Source organism: Cervus canadensis, chromosome 17, assembly GCF_019320065.1.
Source record: "Cervus canadensis isolate Bull #8, Minnesota chromosome 17, ASM1932006v1, whole genome shotgun sequence".
Classification (NCBI taxonomy): Eukaryota; Metazoa; Chordata; class Mammalia; order Artiodactyla; family Cervidae; genus Cervus; species Cervus canadensis.
The window spans coordinates 42174676-42201481 of NC_057402.1; the positions used below are offsets into that span (position 1 = coordinate 42174676).

The 26806-nt window shown below is 41.8% G+C and overlaps 1 protein-coding gene and 1 long non-coding RNA gene across 2 annotated transcripts; both read left to right on the forward strand.

The window, feature by feature from the left end:
* The first annotated feature begins 2097 nt into the window (after positions 1–2097).
* On the forward strand, positions 2098–12771 carry LOC122419712. Its single transcript, XR_006262963.1, has 3 exons — positions 2098–2575; positions 8610–8800; positions 12715–12771. It is a non-coding gene; the product is annotated as an uncharacterized LOC122419712 (long non-coding RNA).
* An 8-nt stretch (positions 12772–12779) lies between these two features.
* On the forward strand, positions 12780–26806 carry BCL2A1 (BCL2 related protein A1). The gene is made up of 4 exons (XM_043434501.1): positions 12780–12811; positions 13628–13816; positions 16322–16920; positions 26484–26806. The coding sequence occupies exons 3-4, from the start codon at positions 16408–16410 to the stop codon at positions 26589–26591; spliced, it is 621 nt and encodes a 206-aa protein (XP_043290436.1). The 5' UTR covers positions 12780–12811; positions 13628–13816; positions 16322–16407; the 3' UTR covers positions 26592–26806.

The following is a 26806-nucleotide window of genomic DNA, read 5'->3' on the forward strand; positions in this document are numbered from 1 at the left end:
AGAGAGAGAGAGAGAGAGACGAAAAAGACACGGGGACCTAAGCTCTGATGAAGCAAAGGTGCTTTAATGATTTTTCTATGAGTATATATAGGCTGTGGTACAAGAAACTTCTTTCAGGAATGATAGAGATCAGAAAACCAAATGTCGGCAACCGTTACCAAGGGAACAAGGGGTAATCTTAGTCACAAGTTCAGGAGACAATCCATATCTCAAGAAAGGGGAACAAGACTAAGCAATTTTGTCAAAAAGAGAATGTTTACTAAAGGAGACCCAAGCCTGCCTCACACAATGACCTCAGTCCCTGGGAGCAGCGTGCTGTTCCGCTTGAAGAGGGACAAAGGGCTCATGAGAGACAGCACATAGGAATCCTCCGTCAAACACTCCCTGACAATTCCCCCTTATTTATTATATTTGTAGGAAGAGTTGTGACCATCAGAGTTTGTTGTTCTGACAATCTTTGCATGAAGCAACGGTAGACAACCAATATAATTGTTAAGACAATCACCAAAATTATGGTTCCAGACCCAATGCTATGACTAAGGCTTTGAAGCCATCCATGTGGGTCTAGCCCAGATAATTGATCAGCTAATTGTTCAGCTAAAGTTTCCAAACTAATGGAAGAGGGCAGATTCTTAGAAAAGGTTTCAAATATTTCTTTTTGTAATAACTGTATACTCAGAAAGACATTATAATGTATGTTTTGTAAATGAAACTTGATTTGTTCCCAGTTGTAGGCACTATGATTGAAATGAACAGGAGTAACACAAAATTGAGTAGAATTCCAATCACATTTTAGTATCACCTGTTTTTGTACATCTATTAATTGATCTCCAACCCATTCGATGGATGTTCTCAGTTCCTGTATTTCTTCTTGAATATCCTCAAGTACCTCAGTCTGAGTGGTCCACATAGTATGGGCATCTTTAGTCCAATTTTGAATAAAATTATGTGTCTGAATAGAGGTTTGTAAAGCAACACCAGTGACAGCAGCAGTGGTGCAAATAGCTATTAATCCCAAAATGCCAAAAATCAGCCATCCAATGAACTGTTTAGATCGCCGGAGCAATTTAGTAAGTAACCGGGAAGCAAGTCCAGCCATGGGACCTTCTTCCCAGGGCCGTTGGAGATTTATTGGTAACCATAGACTACTTCGAGATCGAAGAATCAAAAGGGAGTCATATCTCAAGGAAATAGAGGAGTTAAGTATATAATCTGCAATTTATGCAAGTTACAGAATGTAAAATCTTATTGAATTGTAGGTTTCCTATAGCTAAAACAAAAGGAAATGGAACACAGGCTTGTACAAAATATGGTTGATTATAGCGAAAGAAATAATTGCTATGGCTTTGACTGGTCCCTATGAAATGTCCGGTCCAAGTCCCAAGTTCCTCAGTGCTTGCAGCAAGTTTCCAGATGTCCCATTGTTCAGGCCCAGTCTGTTCATCGAGGACGATTCGAGGACGAGGGGGGGCCATTCCACTGTCATGCCATCCAAGAAGTCCTTTGTCATGGTAATGCTCCATTGCAGTATTGGTAACATTCCATACCACTTGAGTAATGTAATCACATACAGTACTGTTAATATTATCTGAGCAGTTAGATAACCACATACCATGGGGTCCCCAATCAACAATTGTATGATTGGCCAGAAACATTAATTTTGATTTGGCCTGACATTTGTCCCAATGAATAGGAATATATTTCAAGTCCTCATTAGTAAACCCTTGGCATATTGTTCTTTGTTCTTTCCCTAAAGTTTCAGTAGTATAAACATGGTTCATTGACAAAGAAAGGGCAGTAAATAATCCAAGCAGTGTCTGAAAATCCTTTTCTGGAGGCAGGACGAAAGCCCAAGTTTGTCGGCTAACGTTTATACATAATTCTGCTGGGCCCATACATAAAGGAAGGACTTCATAACCTAAAGAGATATTAATTAGTTTCCCTTCTTCTTCAGGGTGTGAGGGCCCTTTAAAGCTCCAGGGAGAAGGCATAAGTGTGGAGTCATTGGTTAATACGATTGGTCCTCTTTCCGTCCATTCTACAACCCTTAGTAAAGGGGGGTTAGGTATGTAAGCCCAGTAACGGTGATTTATTGATTCAGCTTGAGCGAGGGAGGCGCAAACAAGCAAAGCAAGCAGGGCAACTGAAACATTTTCAGGATTCCGAGGCATTCCCTATTGAGAAACCAGATTTTCAGCTTGATTATTAAAGTGAGTGTTTTTATTTGTCCCCAAGAGGGGAGATCATAAGGTTGATGCCGCCGAGAGTGGCATTTTCTGGAGATTTTTAGAGCTGTCATGGCCCGTATTGGAATTTCTTCTTCCCGGGGTTTTTGTTGTCTCTTCTCTATCTTGAAGGCTGGGGGCCCCCCTGCCTCGGATCTTCCGAAGAGGAAGCCATGTGAGCTCTTTGGATCCATCTGGGGAAATACAAGCATACCCCTTTCCCTGTAAGATTAATTTCCCAGGTTTCCATTGTTTATTTAACCCATCTTGGTACCAAATGGGCAGAGGAAGAGAAGAATCTTTCAATTCTTCGAAATGTTTTTCTGCTCTAGTCCAGATATCTCCTTGTGGTAAGTTTAAAAAATTTAAAACAAATAAAGCTGTATTAACAATATTTGCAGGTTTAGAAAATATCTTATGTTGGAATTTAGTAAAGTCTGTTTTAGATAAGGAAGACAGCAATGTTCCTATGTATTTTCCTCTTTTCAATTTTTTTTATTTGTAATTTTAGTGTGTGATGTGCTTATTCAATTATGCCTTGTGCCTGTGGATTATAAGGAATGCCGGTAATATGTTTAATAGAAAAGGATTGTAAAAATTGTTTGAAATATCTTGAAGTGTAGGCAGGGCCATTGTCTGTTTTAATAGAACTAGCAGTTCCCATTACAGCAAAGCAGGCTAATAAGTGAGTTATAACGTGATGTGTAGCTTCACTGCGAAGAGATGTGGCCCATATAAAAGAAGAATTGGTGTTGATACAGACATGTAGGAAGGAAGATGGAGAAAGTTCAGGACAATGAGTTACATCCATCTGCCATAGTTCATTAGGTTGCAATCCCCAAGGATTAGTACCTTGTGCAATGGGTCAAAGATGTAGGGGTTTTTACAAGTAGAGCAATTATTAATAATTTCTTTAGCCTGGCAGTATGGAATTTTCTATAGTTGGTGTAGCGAACCAGCATTGTTGTGCAGTAGAGCATGTTGTTCTTCTGGAGTAGCAAAAGAAACAAGTTTATCAGCCTGTTCATTACCGTGAGTCATAGGACCAGGAAGGGAGGAATGTGCCCGAATATGGGTAATATAAATGGGAGAAGTGTGGTTTCTAATAATGGATTGTAATTCTGAAAAAAAGTTGATGAATAATAGGTTGATTGGAATTTATAGTAGAGGTTTCTATATTCTTTAAAACAAAAACTGAATATAAGGAATCAGAGACTATATTAATGGGGTAAGGATGTAGGCAAATAACTTGAATAAGAGCATATAATTCATTTTGTTGAGCAGAATGGAACTTAGTGTAAAAGACTTTATATTCTTTGAGAGACCAGAATGAGGCTCTGGCAGTTTTAGTTCCATCTATATAGAAAACTTCAGCTTGTGGTATAGGCTGTGAGCTGATGATGTGGGAAATAATAAATTAAGTATTTTTGAAAAAATTCCATAGCTTGCTAGATGGATAATGGAATGAAATTTCTCCAAAATATTCTAGAAAGGCTATTTGAAAACCTGTGGAAGTTTGTAATGCGTTCTCAAATTGAGATTTATTGATAGGTATTACAATTTTATGAGGATCAGAGCCAATTAGAGTTTTAGTTCTATTTCTTCCATTGATAATGATAAGAGCAATTAAATCAAGGTAAGGTGTAAGTGACTTTATTCCTCTAAAATGTGTATAGATCCATTCTATTGGGTGTTTTTGTTGGGCAAGAAGTCCTGTGGGAGAAGGAAGAGAGGGCAGTACAAATAATTCTAGAGGTAAATTTAATCTGATGCAAGTAAGAAACTGTTTTTGTAATTTATTTTGCACTAAATAGAGTTCCTCTTGTGCTTCTTGAGAAAGTGAACGAGGGCTATCTAAATTAGGATCTCCTTTCAAAGTATTAAATAGATTAGTCAGTTGATAATTAGCAATGCCTAATGAGGGTCTAATCCAATTTATATCGCCCAAGAGTTTTTGAAAATCATTTAAAGTTGATAATTTATCAGTATGAATCTGAGTTAATTGAGGAATAATACACTATTAACAATAAATCCTAAGTAATGGTAAGGTGTAGAGGTTTGAATTTTTTTTCAGGGGCAGTGATTAACCCAGAGTTTTTTAAGCATAGTTGAGCTATATCAAACATGTGTTGAGTTTCTAAAACAGATGGAGCCGAAAATAATATATCATCCATATAATGAATAAAAAGAAAGTCAGGAAACTGTTTTCTCACAGGCTCAAGGGCTTTAGCCACGTAGTATTGACACATGGTGGGAGAATTCATCATTCCTTGAGGCAGCACAGTCCATTGATATCATTTATGAGGCCCGTTGTGGTTAGGAAAAGGGAGAGAGAAAGCAAATCTCTCTTGGTCTAAAGGGTGTAAAGGTATATTAAAAAAGCAATCTTGTAAATCAATAATAATAATATGCCAGTTTTGAGGAATAGTAGTAGGTGATGGGATTCCTGGTTGTAATGCACCCATAGGTTTCATAGATGCATTAACTTTTCTAAGGTCTGTTAAGAGGCGCCATTTGTTAGATTTCTTTTTTATAACAAAAATAGGAGAGTTCCACGGAGAGCAAGATTCCTCAATATGTTTCGATTCTAATTGTATGTCTATAAGTTCTTTAGCAGCCTGTAATTTTTCTTTCGTAAGGGGCCACTGCTCTGTCCAAATAGGCTCATCATTCTTCCAAGTTATTTTAATAATTGCTTTGTTTGTTAAATGAGCAGTGGCCCCTAGGAAAAATGTGGAATGTGTATTTGAGTCTGCCATTGCATAAGTAAGTCCCTTCCTATTAGATTAAAGGGTACATTTATCACATAAGGTCTTAATGTTGCAGGTTGGCCTTTTGGTCCCTCACATGGGTATATTTGAACACTTTGATAAACTTCTTGTACTTTTGTTTGAGAAATTCCTGCAATTTGGCAAGAGGCCTTTTGTATAGGCCAGGATTTGGGCCATACATGTTTGGAAATATTAGTAATATCAGATCCAGTGTCAAGGAGACTGGAAAATCTTTTACAATTAATTTTGATATTTATATTTGGTTGGGCATACTCAGATACTAATGATGTCCATAAAGATTGTTTTTTGATCCGTACTGCCGAATCCACCTGTCTGTACATTATTAGAGGAGTTAATAGAAATGTAAGGTAAAAGAAGTAATTGAGCAATTTTGTCCCCCTTTTTGAATTGCCATAGAATCTGAGATGACATCATAATTTGAATCTCTCCTTTATAATCTGAATCGATTATTCCAGGGTGAACAGTAATTTCTTTAGAAGTCAGACTAGATCGGCCAAGCAAAAGACCGAAACTTTGTGGGGGCAGGGGTCCAAAAAATCCGGTAGGCACTCTAGAAGGGATTGCTTTAGGGTAAAGGGAAAAATCATTTAGGGCTGGTATATCAACGGCAGCACTGCCAGATGTTGAGGGTTTGAGGGAAAAGATAGAATTTGCCCCTGGGGAAATTTTTTTTGTTGTAGGGCACCTGGGGGGTCCCCTGTTTGGAGTTTCCCAGAATAGGTTTTCCATCAATATCAAATTTAGATTTACAGTCTTTGGCCCAATGCATTTCTCTACGGCAGCAAGGGCAAATTCTTGGTTTTTTTCTTAGCCTTCTTAGGGCAGTCCCTTTTTAAATGATTTTTGTCTCCACATGTAAAGCATCCTTCATTTCCCTTTCTAAAAGTAGCAGCCATTGCCTCAACTAGCATTTGCATCTTTTGAGTTTCCGATTCTAGATTGTGACAAGCTTTCAAATAATCAATAATAGTTCCAGTCTCATGAATTGGAGCGATAGCTCTTTGACATTCCTGATTTGCATTCTCATAAGCAAGTAATCTCTCTAGCTGTCTTTTGGCTTCTTCTCCGATTACAGTACGGGAAATAGCAGTTTCTAATCTAGCAAAAAAAATCAGCATAACTTTCATTAGGTCCTTGTAATATTTTAGTGTAACTACTTGTAGGCTCTCCTTGAAGAGTAATTCGATCCCAAGCTTCAAGGGCCACTGTTTTTAATTGTTCATGCAACAAAGGAGGGCATTGTATTTGAGCTTCTATAGTATCAAATTGTCCAGAGCCAGTTAACATTTCATAAGTAATTTGATTTTGGGGAGTGCCAGCTCGAGCATTCTTGTTAGCATGATCTCTGGCTATATCATGAAACCACATTGTCCACTGAAGATATTCTCCGGGTTTAAGGAGAGCTTTTATTAAAGTTCGCCAATCATAGGGAATAAAGTTTCCAATAGAAGATGTCACAACATTTAGAAGCTCTCTTGTAAAAGGTGAATGTGGGCCATACATAGCTATAGGCTTTTTCATTTGTTGCATGTGAAAAAGATTAATACTGTCATATTGAGGTATTATGTGCCCTTGAGTGTCAGAATTTCTTAAAACTGGAAGGACAGAAAAACTATTGGCATCAGAAACTTGTGACTGCAAAGCCAGTAATTCAGAAAGTCTCTGTTGCGAAGGAAAGTGGATAAGTGTTGATTTTTTGTAAGTATGAGTCTGCATCAAGGACTTATCATAATTGTCCATAAGAGTGTTGCCAGTTTTGGTATCAAGAAATGCCTCAGGAGAGCCATTATCAGAATCATTAAGTTTTAACAAAGGAGAGACCTCTGGATTTGTGCCTGCTGGCAGAGGAAGAGGAGAAGGAGTTGGAGCAGCCGGGGCAAGGCTAGTAGGAAAGTTTTGAAATATTTTATGTTGTTCTAATTGAGCCTTTTGTAAAGTTTCATCATCTAATTCATATTCATGCAATAAGTGTTCTGTCTGTTGTCGAATATCGGGAGAGCTAGAATTACCTTGAAATGGCAGCATTACAGCTTTAATGAGAGCCCATAAGGGCCAAAATCAATTGGAATATTTTCTACTTGCCCGGCGGCTCGTCCAACATTTTCTTTGACCCGGTGCCAAATTTCTAAATCAAAACTGCCTTCATCAGGGAACCAGGGATTATATTCAACTACTGTTTGAAGGCAAGCCTCTATTCATTGGCGTGAAACCAGAAGTCCCTGAACTTTAAAAAAATGATGAAGTAAAGTAGAAAAATGATGAGGCTTTCCAGCTGTTTGACCCATGTCTTAGTACTTACCGACCTCAATAGGTCCTGAGTCACTCCGCCCAAAAGGCCACGTATACCAGTGTCCCTGTTTGGGCGCCACTTGTTGGGGTCCTTTAATGGACCAGAACCTGGTGGTACAGAGTCGAGGATAAGAAAGTAAAAGAGGAGAAAAAAAAAAAAAAGAAAGTAAAAGAGAGAAAGAGGCTGATATTCCCTGGTTTATGCAGAGGACCAATAAAGTCCTTGACACAGGACTTGCATCATTCACAAAGGCACCAGGCACCCCCTTAAGGGGGTGAAGGCACAAAGTGCCTTCTCGAGAGTGTCTTAGAAGCCTGGGCAGGAAAGTGAGCATGACGGGTCTCCATGCTCCAGAGAATCAGCCAGAAAAAGAGAGAGAGAGAGAAAGAGAGACAAAAAAAGACGGGGACCTAAGCTCTGATGAAGCAAAGGTGCTTTAATGATTTTAGGCTGTGGTACAAGAAACTTCTTTCAGGAATGATAGAGATCAGAAAACCAAATGTTGGCAACTGTTACCAAGGGAACAAGGGGTAATCTTAGTCACAAGGTCAGGAGGCAATCCATATCTCAAGAAAGGGGAACAAGACTAAGCAATTTTGTCAAAAAGAGAATGTTTACTAAAGGAGACCCAAGCCTGCCTCACACAATGACCTCAGTCCCTGGGAGCAGCGTGCTGTTCCGCTTGAAGAGAGACAAAGGGCTCATGAGAGACAGCACGTAGGAATCCTCCGTCAAACACTCCCTGACAACTGTTCCACACTGGAAAGGGAGAAACACCAGACCTGACACTCACAATGCATACAGCTCATGGCAGCCACTGTTCACCTCCCTCGATGATGAACTGTGTTTCTTAGGACACTTTAATCTGGACCATTTTTTCAGGAAAGTTCTTAGCAGAGACAAAGCCTGCTCTTCTGCTGGCACTGTGTTGGGGAAATATATTTGTTTGAAGCCCTTCCATGAAGCAACTCTTACTTTGACAAGAAGAAGAATTTAGTGGGCTTCCCTGGTGGTCCAATGGTTAAGAATCCACCTTGAAACACAGGGGACACCAGGTTAATCCCTGGTCCACAAACATCCCACATGCCTTGGGGCTAAGCCTATGAGCCACAACTACTAAGCCCATGTACCTCAACCACTAAAGCCTGCATGCCATAAAGCCTGTGCTCCAGAACAAGAGAAGCCACCGCAATGAGAAGCCCACATACCACACCCAACTAGAGAGTAGCCCCCTCTCACTACTAGAGAAAGCCTGCATGTAGCAACAAAGACCCAAAGCAGCCAATAATTTTTTTTTTTAAGAATTTATAGGAAGCACCCTGAGATGTCTCAGATACCTGAACAGGGATGGAACAACTGGAACAAAGGATTGGAAGGCCACGGGGACCCTCTCACCATCTGTCAGCCCCCCTCCTTTCTGCACAAGGACTTCATTCACTTTTACCAACTTCCTTCCCAAAGCAGGAAGCATGGCCACATCCCAGCCTTCTCTGGTAAGTCCTTACTTTCTCCTTCAGGCTGAACTTTCATGTCTCGGAGTCTCGTGGCACTTATTCTGCATTTGAATTTTCCAGTGGTTTTATGTGAGATCCCCTTACACCTGTGCTAATGAAACAAACTCCCTGCATACCCATCCCCAGCTCCAGGGCAGGGCCAGTGCATGGTGGGCGCTTTGTAAAATTTGTTGAGTGATTAGCCTAATGAGTGGCTGTGGGGTGTCTGCGCTTCACTCTTTGGGGAAATCTGAGTTCTGGCCTCTCCAGCAGAGACTTGCCCTTAAGGGGCCTAGTTTCACTTGCTCTCACCAAGTACACTTCCTGCATTTGCTTTGTGTCTTATGGCCATTCCATTTAGGGAGTGGAAAGTCCGAGGCCTTCTACCCAGATCACTTGAAGGTCCTATTCAAATAGGCTTCTGTCTTGTACTTCCCCTGAAATGACATTTGGGGAAAGAAAAGATAATTTTACTTTTGCTTTGCCAAGTAAAACTTCACAGACATAGTAATACAGCTTCAGCCCCTTGTGGCTCAGACGGTAAAGATTCTGCCTGCCATGCAGGAGACCTGAGTTCAATCTCTGGATCAGGAAGATCCCCGGGAGAAGGGAATGGCAATCATTCCTTGGTTTTCTCCCCTCCTCTTTTCATCTCCATCTCCTTTGTAGCCTCTACAATGTTAGTCAAAAACCCACCCCAACAGCCACATTTATGATGCCTGCTGTCTTCCCTCTCTGCCTCTCAGCTTCCTTGGTTCACAACTGGTTGTTCTCTCCAGGGCCCACTTTCAGCCTTGTCTCCAAATTCGACAGGGGAGCTGGGGGAAGTCCCGCCTGCTTATTTTGTTCATAGGATTTCCCAGATATTGATCTCCTCAGATAGGAACCAAGCTTCTGCTGGGAGCCCTGTCATACTAAGCAACTAATTTTTCCTGACACAGAGTGTGGACAAGCTTCCATTGTGCTTTCTGATGATCAAGGCTTGGCCCCACCAGACCCAGGGAGATGATGTAGGGATGGGGGGCACACAGGTGACTTCTATTCCCCCCTTCCTTTTGTGTTTTGATGGCGTTCCCACTGAAGACCGTTGTTCTCTGCTGGGCCCCAGTCAGAGGCGTGGAAAAAGGAAGTTGTCACGATAAGCTCAGAGGCCCTGAAGAGTGAGCCAGGCTGGGAGTTTCCTTGGGCCACCTCCTCTGAAACAGCTGAAAGCGCAGCAAGTTTCCTCCCAACGTCTGCTTTTGGAGAAAAGAGAGCTTGACCTCAGCAGCCCCTTCCTGAAGTCACGCACACGGGCCCCTCGTCCCGGAATTTGGGTTCCTCTGGCCACTCATCAGCCAGGGTAGCTTCAGGGTTCTCCCCTCAGATTCCCCATCAAAACTCCACTTCTGTCAGTAGTTGCTCTTTCCTCCTGGGTCATAGCAGGAGGTGGGCTTATGACCTAATGAGATCTCCGAGGTCAGGAGGGAGATGAAATGAAATATTCAGGCAGTCGTGCTTCAGGCCACTTAGAATACCTCTGTCTTTGGAGAGTCTCCTTCAGAGGATTCTCAGACCGCCAGTAACTTGATGGTTATAGAGGTGAGCAAGGTGGCTTTGAAGGACCTCCTGGATCATTCCAAGATTTGAACTGCCTTCCTGCTTTCCCAATCCAAAGGATGGCAGGAGGGTATTGTTGTTGTTCAGTCACTAAGTCGTGTCTTGACTCTTTGGGACCCCATGGACTGCAGCACACCAGGCTTCCCTGTCCTTTACCATCTCCCAGAGCTTGTTCAAATTCATGTCCATTGAATCGGTGATGCTATCCAACCATCTAGTCCTCTGTCGTCCCCTTCTCCTCCTGCCTTCAATCATTCCCAGCATCAGTGTAAGAGAGTGACATTGGTTAAATTGTACCTGATTGTGTCTATAAGTGACTTTGGATGTGAGTTGCATGTTTGTGGCAGTTTTAAAACATGGCTACCAATTCTTGACACTCTTCTTATCAATAAAAATATCTATGTTTCCTTTCCTTGAATTTGAGCAGTCATGTAATAACTTGTACAACTAGAGTAGTTTTGAAATGATACTGTGTGAGTTCTTTTTTTTTTTTTTTTATTCGGGGGGTGGCTGTACAGCATGTAGGATATTAGTTTTCTGACCAGGGATTGAACCCGTGCCTCCTGCAGTGTAAGCAAGGATTCTTAACCATTGGACCACCAGGGAAGTTCTGATACTCTGTGAATTCTAACCTGGGTTATAAAAGGCTATTCAACTCCTATATTGGTCACTGGAATGCTTGCTCTTGGCACCTTTAGCCACCACATGAGAAGTATGACCAATCTGAGATTGCCACGCTGGACAGACCACACAGAAAAATTCTGCGACTACGTGAAGAGAGACACCCAGCCAACCCCAGCTATTCCAGCTGCCACTGTTTTAAACATTCCAGCTAAACCCCAGACACAGTGGAGGAGAGACCATTCATCCATCTGAGCCCTGCCCAAGGTTCATTTCATGAGCAAAATGCGTGATTATCATTTGAAGCCACTGATTTTGGGGAACTCCTTTGTGAGGAAGCAGTTAGAAAGCAGTAGGTAACATATGTGTACAGATGTGGCAATTTACATAAACACCACAGATAGACATGAAGGCGTAGTTCATGTGTGTGTGTGTGTGTGTGTGTGTGTGTGTGTGTTTAGTTGCTCAGTTCTGTCTGACTCTTTGTGACCCCATGGACTGTAGCCCACCTGGCTCCTCTGTCCATGGGATTCTCCAGGTAAGAATACTGGTGTGGTTGCCATTCCCTTCTCCAGGAGAGCTTCCGACCCAGGGATCCAACTACATCTACTGCTTTGCAGGTAGATACTTTACTGTCTGGGCCACCAGGGAAGCCCTGGAGCCTGGTGAATGCAAACCCAGGTCACAGTGGCATTGACAAAGGATACGTCCTTCTGGCTACACCTGCTTTATGATCAGCTACTTGTCTCTGTCCCACACGGCCCTCCATCTCAACACACCCAAGAAATGGGACATTTCCTGCCCTATCAGTAAGAATTTCAGTCATCAGCAGGTGCCACACTCTAGAGTTGGGGAGCCTGAAGGAGCTTAAGAAGGAAAGAACACCTGCTATCTAGCAGCCATCAGACTGCAGCCATGCCCTACAGGAAGCCCTGAAGAAACTCAGGATGAGAGAGCACAGGACACTGGTCCCAGATACCTGGGGTGCACATCAAAGGAATGATTTCAGTAAGCCCAGCCTCCTGCATCTTCCTATACAAAGAAAAGCACTATCTTGAGATGTCTGGTTTTCCTTTAACAAACAATAACCTTTTGACCTTCAGGCTACCTTCCCTTTGTTGCAAAACTTGTATAAACTGGCTCCCACCTCACCTCCTTGGAGTAGTTCTTTCAGGGTTACTTAAGATGCTACCTCCTAGCCTGAAGTCCTAAAAATTCCCACTGAATAAAACAACTCAACTTTTAGGTTGTGATTGTTTTTTAAGCCTACACACCCCATTCCAGTCTTTTCATACTTTACATACAAATAATTCTTTTTGGAAAAGACTTCATCTTTCCTCCACCTATCCAGGAAAAGTGATTATTTGGAAATGCTGCAAAATAAACTAAAGCAGACTATAATATTAAAGACTTTTTACAACAATTTCTTTTCAATTCCAGATCAGGAACCCAGAGCCCTAAATGTAGTTGGCTCCAGGTGTGAGATTGGTCGTGTTTTATTTATTCAACAGAGATCTGTCCCTGGCTTCCCTAGGTCCAGGCTTGAACACTGGCAAGAGAGGGGGAAAAAGGTAGTAGACCCTGACCTTAGGAGACTGAACTGCAGCTCTTTAAAGTCAGACTTTTTTTTTTAAAGTCTTCCTTGAATTTGTTATAACACTGCTTCTATTTTATGTCTTGGTTTTTTGGCTCAGAGGCTTGTGGAATCTTAACTCCCAGACCAGGGTTCGAACCTTCATTGAAACGTTTTGCCTGCATTGAAAGGCAAAACCTTAACCCCTGGACCACCAGGTAGGTCCCCTGTACAATAACTCCTAAACCACCTGCTCATACTGTTTTTCCAGAAATGCTCATCATCACAGGAATGTAACTGGGCAGGGGTGGGGGGTGGCAGGATATAACACATTTTCCCATCATTGCCATGGTTTGTATGGTGCTCGAGGATACGCACCATGAGGAGAAAAAGCTGCCTGCACTTGGCTTCCTGCTCCTGTGGGCCAAGAGGCATTGTCTCGGGTGGTGGGAGGAGGGGAGGAGGAACCCCCCCAGGGAAAATCCCAGAGAAGTGACTCGACCACAGGTCTGTGTGCTCCTTTGTTCTATAACTCTAGGCAGAAAATGCCAAGAGAGGATTAGATGTGTGAGAGATTTAGTGGGGGGAATGCCTGTGAGGGAGGACGGGCAGGGAGCTGTCAGACCACAGTGTGGGCCGGCCTGGCTGAAGAAGAACCAGGAGGAAGGAGGACCCAGGAGGAAGAGTCTCAGTTGGAGCAAAGTCTCAGCCATTCTTCACGAAGCTGATGATGAGTCATCGAGCCACCTTTCAAAGGAGGTTGACCTACAGGGATGGTTCTTCCTACTCCTGCCTTGACTAGTCATCGACAGGGACAGCCTGCAGGCAGCACAACCTTCATGCCAAGTCATGGGGGCGATAGATTAAGGGCCGAGCCGTGGGGCCCTTGATCAATTACACCACTGTGGTACAAGGTTCAGAGTACATTGTTGTTTTCTTTCTTCTTTTTTATTTTTACCAAAAATTTTTATTTTTTAATTTAAGTGATTAATTAATTTATTTTTAAACTTTTGGCCACACCCTGTGGCATATAGGGTCTTCGTTCCCCGACCAGGGATCTAACCTGCACCCTCTGCATTGGGAGGCTGAGCCTTAACCACTGGACCACCAAGGAAGTCCCAGGGGTGCATTTTCATGGCCACCACAAGTCCCTCTCAGCCAGCACCCTAAGCAGCAGCTCTCCCGTCCTCCTTAACCCTTTGGAGATAATTCAGAAATACAAGGTATGTGGGATTTTTTTTTTCTTCTGTTTGCCACTCTTCAGAGACACTGAGGCGAAGAATTAAAGTTACTCCACATGTGGATAGAACAACAACAACAAAAATAGTGAATCTCATCTCTCTAGGGCCCCTACACTGTTTACTCTTTCTCCCACTCTCTACTCCTGCCTACTAGCAACCCTGGCTCCTCAGTCGACAGAAAGATGCGGCCGGCAGACAGGGATACAGTGCCCTGACTGCCTTCATTGCCACATACTCTGTTCCCCAGGGCTCTTCTTAGCCAACACTTTCACCGTTTCCACCAACTGTTTCCCAGAACTAGTGCCAAAGCTAAATGAGTGACAGATTTGCAATTCATTTGAACCTGAACGTTTAGGAAGATATGCCCTTATTGGGAAGCTGAATTTCTCATTAGTCTGTAAAAGATTGATGGAGAATTAGGGCTGATGAAGTCCCCACATTGTGCCAGCTGTGGTCACAGGTGCTACACAGGTCACAGGTCATCAGTTGCATACCTCACCCCTGGGAGTTCATTGTGTATGGCTGCATTTTACAAACCCTGGGCACATACTGAGTAAGGGAACAGAGATTTGGGCAGGAATGAGGCTTGGGTCCTCTGACTCCAAGTTTAGTGTTCCTTCTGGCCCCTAAATTCTATCTGCACATTGGACAACTTGGCTGACTTAATAAGAGGAAATAGAGGTATTGGCTTATAGCAAGATTTTGTCTTTTTTTTTTTTTTAACTATCTGTTTATTTGGCTGTGCTGGGTCTTAGTTGTGGCATGTGGGATCTAGTTCCCTGTGTGTGTGCTCTGTCGCGCAGTCGTGTCCAACTCTTTGCTACCCCATGGACTGTAGTCTACCAGGCTCCTCTGCTCATGGCATTCTCCAGGCAAGAATACTGGAGTGGGTAACCATTCCCTTCTCCAGGACATCTTCCCAACCCAGGGATCGAACCCACATCTCCTGTGGCCCCTGCATTGGCAGGTGGACTTCTTACCCACTGAGGCATCAACCCAGGCCCCCTACATTGGGAGCCCAGAGTCTTAGCTACTGGACCACCAGGGAAGTCCCGAACCCCTTTAGTTTTATCTAGAAGTATCTTGTGTTGCAGTCTTTAGATTTGTATGTGTTTAACACCTAACCTGTTGCTTAATGCTCTTGGGAAACATATTTTTCATTCTTGATTGTACTTTTTAAAAATTTGCGTTCATCTGGTAGTTATGCAACAAATATTTGCCTAAAAAAACAAAGTTCTGGGGTAAATGTGATGTGAGGAACAAAGCAGATACGTTTTTCTCCCCCCCCCCCCATGTCATCCTATCTGAGCATCAAAGTGTCAAGGGCCATGTTGCCTCAGCAGTGCTTGAGAGGCCCTGTTTACTGGCCGTTTGCTAATCTGTATTCCAAATTTTCATTAATTCAGCTTAGCCACTGGGCTATATTGAACTTTTTTTCTTTTGGAGGTTAAATTCACACAATGTAAAAATGATCCATTTTATTTTATTCCCTTTATTTTTTATATTTAATTTATTTATTTCACTGTGCTGGGTCTTAGTTGTGGCAGTTCCCTAACCAGGGATCGAATCTGGGCCCCCTGCATTGGGAGCTCGGAATCTTACCCACTGGATCACCAGAGAAGTCCCCACATGACCCATTTTAAAGTGTACAATTTAATGATGTTTAGCATCTTCACAATGTTTCGCAGTCAGCCACCACCTCGATGTAGTTCCAAATCATTTTTATCACAAGATAGAAACCTGTACCTACTCAGCAGTTACTCCCTTCTCCCCTCAGCCCCTGGCAATCACTGATTTGCTTTCTGTCTCTGTGGATTTACTTATTCTGGCTATTTCACATAATGGGATCATACAGTAGGAGAGCTCTTATATTTGGCTTCTTCCATTGGGCGTCCTGTTTTTGAGGTTCATCCATGCTGTAAAGTGTATGGACACTTCATTTCTTTCTGTGGTTTAAGAACGTTCCACGATTCATTTATCCCTTCATCTGTGGATGAACATTTGGTTTGTCTCCACCTTTTGGCTATTGTAAGTGATGCTGCTGTGAACATTCGTATGTCAGGAGTTGTGTGAGTCCCTATTTTCATTTCTTTTGGGCATATACTTATAACTGGAATTGCTGGGTCATATGGAAATTCTATATTTAACTTTTTTTCTTTGTTTTTGGCCACACTACTCGGCATGTAGAATCTTAGTTCCTCCACCAGGGATAAAACCTGCGCCCCCTGCGTTGGAAGTGGAAATTAAACACTGGCCCCCAGGAAGGGTCTCTGTATTTAAGTTTTTGAGGAACTGCCAAACGTTTCACAGTGAAAGTTCGTGAAAACTGTTTTACAATCCTACCAGCAATGCAGGAGGGTTCTGATTCCCCCGCTTCCTTGAATTTAAGACTTCAAAAACTACATTAATCACTTACAGGATGAGGAAGTGGCTTGTCTTTGAGACATTTTCCTCTTTCACATTTTATACTTTCTCTTTCACATGCAGCCCACGCCTGAAAGCGACCAGGAGGAAGGATAGCTTTAGATGATGCAAACAGAAATTCCACCGGCCTCCAGATACCATCATGTGTCATGTTTCGCCAGGCTCCACAAGCTTGTGCTTCAGACTGGCTTGGTCACTCGCAGGTGAGCAGGCTGAAGACTCTGCTCCCCGGAAAGGAGAAGATGACTGACACTGAGTTCAACTACGTTCACAGGCTGGCCGAGGACTATCTGAAATATGTGTTGCAGATACAGCAACCTGGATCCGGGGCAAGCAAAACATCCAGGGTGTTACAAGTTGTGGCTTCCTCTGTCCAGAACGAAGTGGAAAGAACGTTGAAGCAGTGCTTGGATAAGTTTGATGTGGTGTCCATAGACACTGCCAGAAGAATATTCAACCAAGTGATGGAAAAGGAATTTGAAGATGGCATTGTTAACTGGGGCAGGATTGTAACCATATTCGCCTTTGCAGGTATTCTTATCAAGAAACTTCTGGGCAAGTGTATTGCCCCAGACATGGACATGTGCAAGGACATTTCTTACTTTGTGGCGGAGTTCATCACCGAAAACACAGGAGAATGGATAAGGCACAATGGAGGCTGGGTATGTGTGATGGAAGTATTCTTTGTTCTTTACTTTAAAACAGGAATTGAAATAGCAAGTCTCTTTGCTAATTTAAAAAAGAAATCTACCTAAAGGATTATATTTTCTTTGAGTAGTTTGCTTTAAAATTTTTTTAAATTTTAAAATAAAGAGGAATTTCCCTGGTTGTCTAGTGGCTAACATTCTGCACGTCTAACCCAGGGGGCCCAGATTTGAAGCCCTGGTCAGGGAACTAGATCCCACATGGTGCAACTAAGACCCAGCACAGCCAAATAAATTAAAATAATAAAAAAAGGGCATTTCCAGCTGATTTCCAGTGAATCTTAAAACTTTATAGCTGGGAAACACTTGTGGTTTCAATTTTTATTCCTACAGTGTAAATTGGAGGAGTGAGTTTGGGGGATTAATAAAGCACCTCCCTGATGCTTCTTCAGAGTCTAGTCCACAGGACTGAGCTCTTGCCAGGGTTGTCATGACAATGTAGAATTAGTACAGATGAGTTGGTATTAGAATCTGTTATATTTAGGTATTTATTATGTTGCAAAAGACAGGTGTAAATTTTTGCCAGTTTGTTGCTTCCTGCCCCCTCTCCCTGCCTCACCCAGTTTTCTAATATACCAAATTCTGGCCAGTAAAGCTTGATGATTAAAAAAAAAAAATGTACTGTATCACCAGCTAGAATCTATTCAAGATTTTCCAAATAAAAATTCACTTTATTATCAGTGCCTCAAAAACTGAGACCATGCAGGGGTCCTAGATTACAACTCAAATTGTAGCATATCATGCATGCTAAGTTGTGTCTGATTCTTTGCGGCCCCATGGACTGTAGCCCGCCAGGCTCCCCTGTCCATGGGATTCTCCAGGCAAGAATACCGGAATAGGGTGCCATGCTCTCCTCCAGGGGCCTCTTCCCGAGCCAGGGATCGAACCTGGGTCTCTTGCATTATAGGCAGATTCTTTATCACCTGAGCCACCAGGGAAACCCCACATAACTCATTGATAAGGGGCCTGTCCCGGCTGAATGTACATGCTTTTCTTGATATTCCAATAAACTTAATGCTCACTTTTCTTACGGACTGATTTCCCATAGAACCTCTCTTCAACCCACAATCCCCGGCCTCCTCTCTTCTCAAAGCTGTCCACTGTTATCAATTATTTTACATGCAAAGCATCCCTATTAATAAAAAAAAAATGCTTGTTGGATATATCCATAGAAAATATACATAGCACTTCTTTGTAAAAAAAATTATAAGTTGTTAAATAATATTTAACAATACTAATACTAATATTTGAAGTGAAAGTTGCTCAGTTGTGTTCAACTCTTTGCGATTCCATTGACTACACAGTCCATGGAATTCTCCAGGCCAGAATACTGGAATGGGTAGCCTTTCAGAAATTGTTTATGTAAATAGTTCTTGGTACTTATTCTGCTTTTTTTCCCCACCCAGGGATATGTAATAAGTATTTTAGAGGGTACTACAGGGACTTCCTTGGGGCTCCCCTGTTGGCTCAGTGGTAAAGAACTTGACTACCAATGTAGGAGACATAAGAGACATGGGCTTGATCTCTGGGTCAGGAAGATCGCCTGGAGAAGAGCATGGCAAACCCACTCCACTATTCTTGCCTGGAAAATCCCATGGACAGAGAAGCCTGGAGGGTTACAGTCCATGGGGTCCAACAGAGTCAGACATGACTGAGCTCAGCACAAAGACTTCCCCGGAGATCCAGTGATTAAGATTCCTGCAGGGGGATGGGTTCCAATCCCTGGTTGGGGAACTAAGATCCTGCAAACAACATGGCCACACACACGAGTACTACATATATGCTGTTGTATGTGAATGCTGTTGAACGACCATTTCTAGCTGATGGATAGTTATTTATTTCCAGAGTTATTCCAGATACTTCATTGAATATCTTTAGTCATGTCTTCCCTGTACGTGTGTGCTTTTCTACGGTGAATACTGGGATATAGAATGGCTAAGTCCTGGTGTCAACACATTTTCAAACTTAGTAGATGCTTGTCCTCTTAAGTGTTTCTAACCTAGTTACCCTCCTATCACAGCTCAATGGAATACACCACATCTCCTTTCTTCCCGGCTGACTAATATTACATTATGGTGGTCTGTCATAGTTTCCCTACTCTGTTGGCTTAGAAATACATACCTAATTATCTTTTTGTTGTTGTTGTTGTCCACCCCCTGTGGCATATGGAATCTTAGTCCCATGCCCCCTGCAGTGGAGCGCAGAGTCTTAACCACTGGACTGCCAGGGACGTCTTCTGTCTTGCTGTTTTAATTCTTTTTTAAACCAGTTTCCTTGATTACTAATGTCTTTTCACATTGAGCATCTTTTCATATGTTTATTAACTATTTGTAATTCTTATTCAGGGAACTGCCTATTTCTCTCCTTTGTCCATTTTCCCATTATTTTGTCTTTTTCTCACTGATTTGTGGGAATTCTTGGAATATTCTGGACACAAATTATTTTTATATATGTTTTATATACGCTAAGTCACTTCAGTCGTGTCTGACTCTTTGCTACCCTGTGAACTGTAGCCTGCCAGTCTCCTCTGTCCATGGGCTTTGCCAGGCAAGAATACTGGAGTGGGTTGTCATTTTCTTCTCCAGGGGAAATCTTCCCCAGGGATCGAATGTCTCTGACATCTCCTGCATTGACAGGCAGACTCTTTACCACTAATACCACCTGGGAAGCCCCTTGTATATGGTGGATATCTTCTAATATGTTGACTGCCTTTTAAAACTATAGATGTTTTCGGTGCTTACAAATGTTTTAAAAGTTGATGAAATCACACGTATTAATCTTTTACTCGATGTCTTTTGCACTTTGTTTGATATCTTTCTGCATAATGAAAGGGCTTCCTTCAATCACTCTCCTTTCTCTATCACCTTTTTTTCTTGGAACTCAGCCTGACTTGGGGCTGGACAAAACATGCGAGATGTTTGGTCATGATTTCTTCTGGTTGCTGTGGGGAGCTATACTGAAGGATGGGTGGAAATTGCAGCTATTATGTTGCATAGATTTCAAGTGAATGCAGAAGGTCTCTAGCACAGAGGTCCATGTGTAGAGAAATCCTAGTTGGCAAATTCTATATGAGTGGCTCAATGGTAAAGATTCTGCCTGCCATTGCAGGAGATGCAGGTTTGATCTCTGGGTCAGGAAGATCACCTGGAGGAGGAAATGGCAACCCACTCCAGTATTCTTGCCTGGAAAATTCCACGCACAGAGGAGCCTATCTGGCTACAGTCCATGGGGTTGCAAAGAGTCAGACACGACTTAGTGACTCAACAATAGCAGCAAAAACAACGTATGAGCTTGGACTGTATTTGTAACACACACAAAATTAAGAAATCTTCCTGAAAAATTTTAACTTATTCACAGTAAATGTTGTAAGTTCCTGGAATTCATAATTAGTGGATGGTATGAAAATGTCTCTGAGAAATTCTAGAAGGGTATACCTGACCTTTCAGGTGTATGGAGGTTTGTAACATTGTATAGGAGGCGGTAACCAAAACTATCCCAAAGAAAAAGAAATGCAAGAAGGCAAAGTGGTTGTCTAAGGAGGCCTTACAAATAGCTGAGAAAAGAAGAGAAGCAGAAGGCAAAGGAGAAAGGGAAAGATATATCCAACTGAATGCAGAGTTCTAGAGAATAGCAAGGAAAGAAAGAAAGCCTTCTTAAGTAGTAAACTCAATACAAGTTTAGGGCTACTGTTATTATTAGTAGCATCATAATATTGCCTAAGTTTCCTGAATATCTGCTCAGTCGCTCAGTTGTGTCCGATTCTTTGCACCCCATGGACTGTAGGGCTCCTCTGTCCATGGGATTCTCCAGGTAAGAATACTGGAGTGGGTTGCCATTTCCTCCTCCAGGGGATCTTCCCCACCCAGGGATCGAACCCGAGTCTCACATGACTCCTGCACTGGCAGGCGGGTTCTTTACCACTGGCACCACCTGGGGAAGCCCAACTTCCTTGAATAGATAGGTGTAATCTCCAGAAATTATATCACCAGCTATAGTTAGATATTAGCCACCATCTAAAACAGATGCCCTACAGGAAAAAAAAAAAAGACCAGTGAGATTTATTCTTTTTTTCATTTATTTTTATTAGTTGGAGGCTAATTACTTTACAATATTGTAGTGGTTTTTGCCATACATTGACATGAATCAGCCATGGATTTACATGTGTTCCCCATCATGTACCCCCTCCCACCTCCCTCCCCATTGCATCCATCTGGGTCTTCCCAGTGCACCAGCCCTGAGCACTTGTCTCATGCATCCAACCTGGGCTGGTGATCTATTTCACACTTGATAATAAACATGTTTCAATGCTATTCTCTCAGATCATCCCACCCTCGCCTTCTCCCACAGAGTCCAAAAGTCTGTTCTATACACCTGTGTCTCTTTTTCTGTCCTGCATATAGGGTTATCATTACCATCTTTTTAAATCCCATATATATGCGTTAGTATACTGTATTGTTGTTTATCTTTCTGGCTTACTTCATTCTGTATAATGGGCTCCAGTTTCATCCATCTCATTAGAACTGATTCAATGTATTCTTTTTAATGGCTGAGTAATATTCCATTGTGTATATGTACCATAGCTTTCTTATCCATTCATCTGCTGATGGGCATCTAGGCTGCTTCCATGTCCTGGCTATTATAAACAGTGCTGCGATGAACACTGGGGTACACGTGTCTCTTTCAGATCTGGTTTCCTCATTGTGTATGCCCAGGAGTGGGATTGCTGGGTCATATGGCTCTTTTTTTCATTTTTATCATCTTGAGCTGCTTTCCTTTCCTTCTTCCTTCCCTCCTTTCCCCTCTCCCTTGTTTCTCCCTTCCTTTCTTTCCTTCTTTTCTTTGCTGCTTCTCATGTCACTTTTTATTCCTCTTCCACATTTACCATTACTTCCTCCTGTCTCTGCCAGCGTTCCGTACTAGAATGAAAAGGCTCTCGTAGATCTGACAGGAGAGCCAGTGCTATTTTTTCTTTTTTTAAGCAGTTTGGCATTCACGAGGAAAGGCTGGTTCTTAAAAACCAGCAGAATGCATCTGAGAAGACACTCATCTCACCGCCTGGGATTGCCTTTCCTTTGCAGCCAGGTGGCTTTCCTGCTTTTGCCCACTTCAGTAAAACACTCTCCTGCCCTGTGCTGGTCAAGTGGAAAGGATACCCTACCTCCAGTTTCACATGAGAGGAATCACCTCTATCTAATGCACACTGAATACATCATGCTTGGCCCAGAGCCTGTGGTATAGAACATAGCCAGCAAATATTTGTTAATGGGGTGATGGAATGAACTAGCATTGAAAGTGAGATCTAAATTCCGGTTTTCCCACTCATTTGAAGTGCGATCTTGGGTGAGTTACTGAAGTCACTTGAGACCCAAATTCCTAATATAATATAAAATAATATTTTCCATAATATATGGGCTTCCCTGGTGGCTCAAACAGTGAATTCCCCTGCAATGCAGGGGACACGTGTTCCATCCCAGCGTGGGGAAGATCCCCTGGAGAAGGGAATGGATGCCCACTCCAGTATGCTTGCCGTGAGAATCCCATGGACAGAGGAGCCTGGGTGTCTACAGCCATGGATTCATAAAGAGGGACACAACTGAGGGACTAACATTTTCACTTCACCTCACATAATATATAATAAAGACAATAATAAATACCGTTAAAAGTTAAAAGTTGAAAGAACTTTTCTGTAAGAGTGTTTTGTAAACTGTCAGATACAATACAACTGTGAAGGTTACATGGGAAATTCCAAAAAGTTTAAATATGCAAATTCTCAAAACTACTCTAATACCAAAAGAAAGCCCCTTCTGAAAGTAGGAATGTACAATCGGAACTGGTGCTTTCCATGTAACCAGCATGTTAAAGTCTGAGTCATAAGAGTTATGCAAAGTAGGTTTTATTTTCTTATGATCATCTAGCTCTCAATAATGGTCTGGTAAATTTGAGGGCAGACCAAAGGACCTACACAGAGATGCTTGACCAAGTGTTCAGCCTGGCAAAGGCATTTCCAAAATGATGTAATATAAGCTCAAAATTTTTTATATATCCTTTGATGTATAAAATAGATTTGGGGGCCAGATTCTTCTTGTATGTCTTTTTGAATTTTAACTTGAGATTTAAAAATCATTTAATGAAGAATAAGGTTAGATGTAGTTCAGGTCTCCTTGAGGGCTCCTCCAGGGAGTATTTGTGGAGTATGCTATCCACTTGACCAGCTCAGCTCTCTCCCCTTGGGAGTCCTCTGTGACTCCTGTGCATAGCCGGCATTTGATGCATCAGCAAATTCTGATTCTGCACACCCAGCACATTGGAGCAACTCTCTTCTCTCACTTAACTGTGTCAATAGGCTCCTCTCAGCTTCCCTGCTTCCAAGCTTGCCCTGTGATGCTCTGTTCCCCATATAGCGGAGTGATCAGAGCCATCAGAGGAATTTTTAAAATAACTCGCCTTACATATTCCATGTTAACACTTCCAATGTTTAGAGACTATCCCATCGTTTTTATGCATCATAATTTACTTAAGCAGTTTCCAACAGCTAGACATTTGGGTTGTTTTCTGTTTTTCCTTCTTAGAGATAATGCTTCAGTACTAAACATGGAGATGGTTTTCCACCCCCCACCACATAAAAGAAGACTGCCTTTCACTGCCTCTCCCTCTCCATTCTGCCTTTTGACTCTAGTTCCTCACTGCTTCTCTCTCTGACACTATAAAAGAACTTGGTATCCAGGGCCAAACAGATGGTTACTTTGAGACTAAAGTCTGCCATCTTCTCAGTCAGCTGGGTTTCCGAATAAAGTCTTATTCCTTGCCTCAAAAGAAAAAAAGACGGCTGCCTTATGATCACCTTCTTACAATAGAATGATTGGTTCATCTATAATCACACTACTCATACATTTTGGAATACACATTGCCTTCAAAAGTTTTGTTACCAATGGGACAAGCTCACAATTTGATCAGCATTAGGTGGAACCATTAAAAAAAGATTATTCTTGAGGGTTTAATAGACTTCTATTAACAAGGTCAAGTTAATAGGCCTAAAAAACAGTAAGATTCTATTAAAATGTGAATTTAACAGCTGATAATGTGGAGTTTTTTTCCCATATACTTGCTCATGATTGATATTTATCTTCTCAACAGCCTTTGCCTTTTAAATTATTGAGGGCTTGATGATTTTCTCTTATGTTTGAATGAACTCTTTCATGGCAAATGTGTAACAAATAGTATCCTGGTCTGTTGTTCTTATTTTAGTTTCTTATAGCTTAAAAAAAAAAGAATCTTCATATAGCTGAATTGTCAGTTTTTTTCCTTTGTTCTTGCTTTAGAACTTAAATATAAGAGGGTGACATATTAACCCATTAACTGCCTGATCATAATGGTGATCATTGTTGATAATAATAAAAATCATTGTAGAGTGCCCCCACAGTACGGGGTTTATAGAAATTCTAGGAAGAGGAGCACTGAAGTGGATCTCACACCTGGGACGTGTGGGAAATGCCTGTGTGTGTAAAGGCAGGAGAAAGAGGAAGAAAAGCAGGAGCAGTCTGTCCCCTCTGTGAGCTTGTGACAGCAAGTGCCTCCGGGCATGACATCACACTTCACAAGGAGGCAGAAGTTGGCTTTCTTATGCAATCTTTTCAATGGAAAATTCCTCTGAATGGTGTTAGCCTTCACTGCCGGTGATGCACCAAAAGACAGTTCCACAGCATTATGGAGTTCTCAGTCAAAGAAATATGTTTGGTTTACACTTTCGTGTTAGTCACACTAGACTGTGAACTACGAACTACTTGAAGACGTTTGTAACCCCAGAAATGGAACTTTACTAGATGAACATCTAAAAAAAATTTTTTAAACAATTTTCTAATCTTCTTGGGAGTGGTTTGAAAATTTATGGAGTGAAAAGAGCAGTGCTTGCATTTCAGTACAGGTCCAGGTACTAAGAAATCAGGTAACCTTACTTACATTTTTTTCTGGATCTCCGTTTCCTCATTTGTCAAAGTAAGAGAGGACATTAGGCTGGATAAGCTTAGAGGTGCTTTTCAGTGAGGGTGCTCTATAATAATATATCAAAAGTTAATTAAATACAGTGTCCAGTTTATGTGTACATGCATTCTCAGTTGCTCAGTTGTGTCCGACTCTTTGCAACCCCATGGACTATAGCCTGCCAGGTTTCTCTGTTCACGGAATTTTCTGGGCAAGAATACTGGATTGGGTTGCCATTTCCTACTCCAGGGGGTCCAGTTTATATGCTTCTTTAAAAAAAAAGTCTGATTAAAAAAAGGAATGAATGTAATCTGGCTTTACTGTTGCATCCTCATGACTCTCAGCACAAAGGAGTTTACAAATAAATGCTTATTTCAGGGGCTTCCCTAGTGGCTTAATGGTAAAGAATCTGCCTGCCAATGCAGGAGACATGGGTTCAATCCTTGATCCGTGAAGATCCCACATGCCTTGGAGCAACTAGGCCCATGTGCCACAACTATTGAGCCTGTGCTCTAGAGCCGGAGAGCCATGTCCACTGAGCCCACATACTGCAACTACTGAAGCCTAAGCACCTACAGCCCTTGCTCTGCAACAAGAGAAGCCACTACAACGAGAAGCCCGAGCACTAAAACTAGAGAGTTACTCATTTGCCACAACTAGAGAAAGCCTGCGTGCAGCCACAAAGACACAGCACAGCCAAAAACAAATCAATAAATAAAATTATTTAATAAATGCATATTTTAGTCCCAAACATTCAGAAGAAAAAGTGGGGCAGAGGGCAGGGGGGATAAGATAGACTCTCTACCCTCTAGCGCTATGCCGTCCAATGCAGTGGCCACTTGTCACTGGTGACTGTTGAACAGTTTCAATGTGGCTGGTCTGAATTGAGATATGCTGTAAGTTCAAACACACATTGGATTGTAACGATTTAGTACCAGTAAAGTAAAATATCTTATTTCCATCGTGCTTACATATTGAAATCAAAATTTATTTGTTTGCTTATCTATTTATTTATTTTTGGCCATGTGCAGCAAGGCATGTAGGATCCTAGTTTTCCACCAGTGATCAAACCCACGCCCCCCCACATTGGAAGCACAAAGTCTTAATCACTGAACCACCAGGGAAGTCCCAAAATCATAATATTTTTAGATAAATTGATTATATTTTAAAAATTAATTTTGCCTCTTTTTACTTTTAAATATGTGGCTACTGGAAATTCCCTGGCAGTCCAATTGTTAGGGCTCCATGGTTTCAATGCCAAGGGAGAAGATTCAATCCCTGCTTGGGGAAGGAAGAAAGATCCAGCAAAAAAAAACCTGTGGCTAAAAAGATTACATATGTAGCTTGCACTATATTTCTGTTGGACAGTACTGCTCTAGGGTGGTCTGGAATTGAAGATAGAGAATGGTAATGAGGATGAATAGAATAAAGCCAGTGAAAATATAGAGACTACCTATATTAATTAAATGACAGTTTATTTGCTTTTCATTCTAACAAATTTAGTCTCCACTGATTTTTAAAATGTTAACTTTGTTTTCTTGTAGGAAAATGGCTTTGTAAAGAAGTTTGAAACCAAATCTGGTTGGCTGACTTTTATGGAAGTTACAGGAAAGATCTGTGAGACATTATGTCGCCTGAAGCAATACTATTGACTGAAAAGGACACTCCACATTGTGAAATTTGTCTAATTTTTTATCTCATACAAGAAGTACTGTCAACACTTACTTCTACTTCTAAACAGAGAACTTTGATGACGTAACTTGACATTCTGGAGTTATGGGAATTTTGTCCCCATTTTAGTGAATAAATTGTATGTATTACTTGTAGCTATATGTGATGTGTACCATCTGGGAGTCTAACAACAAAA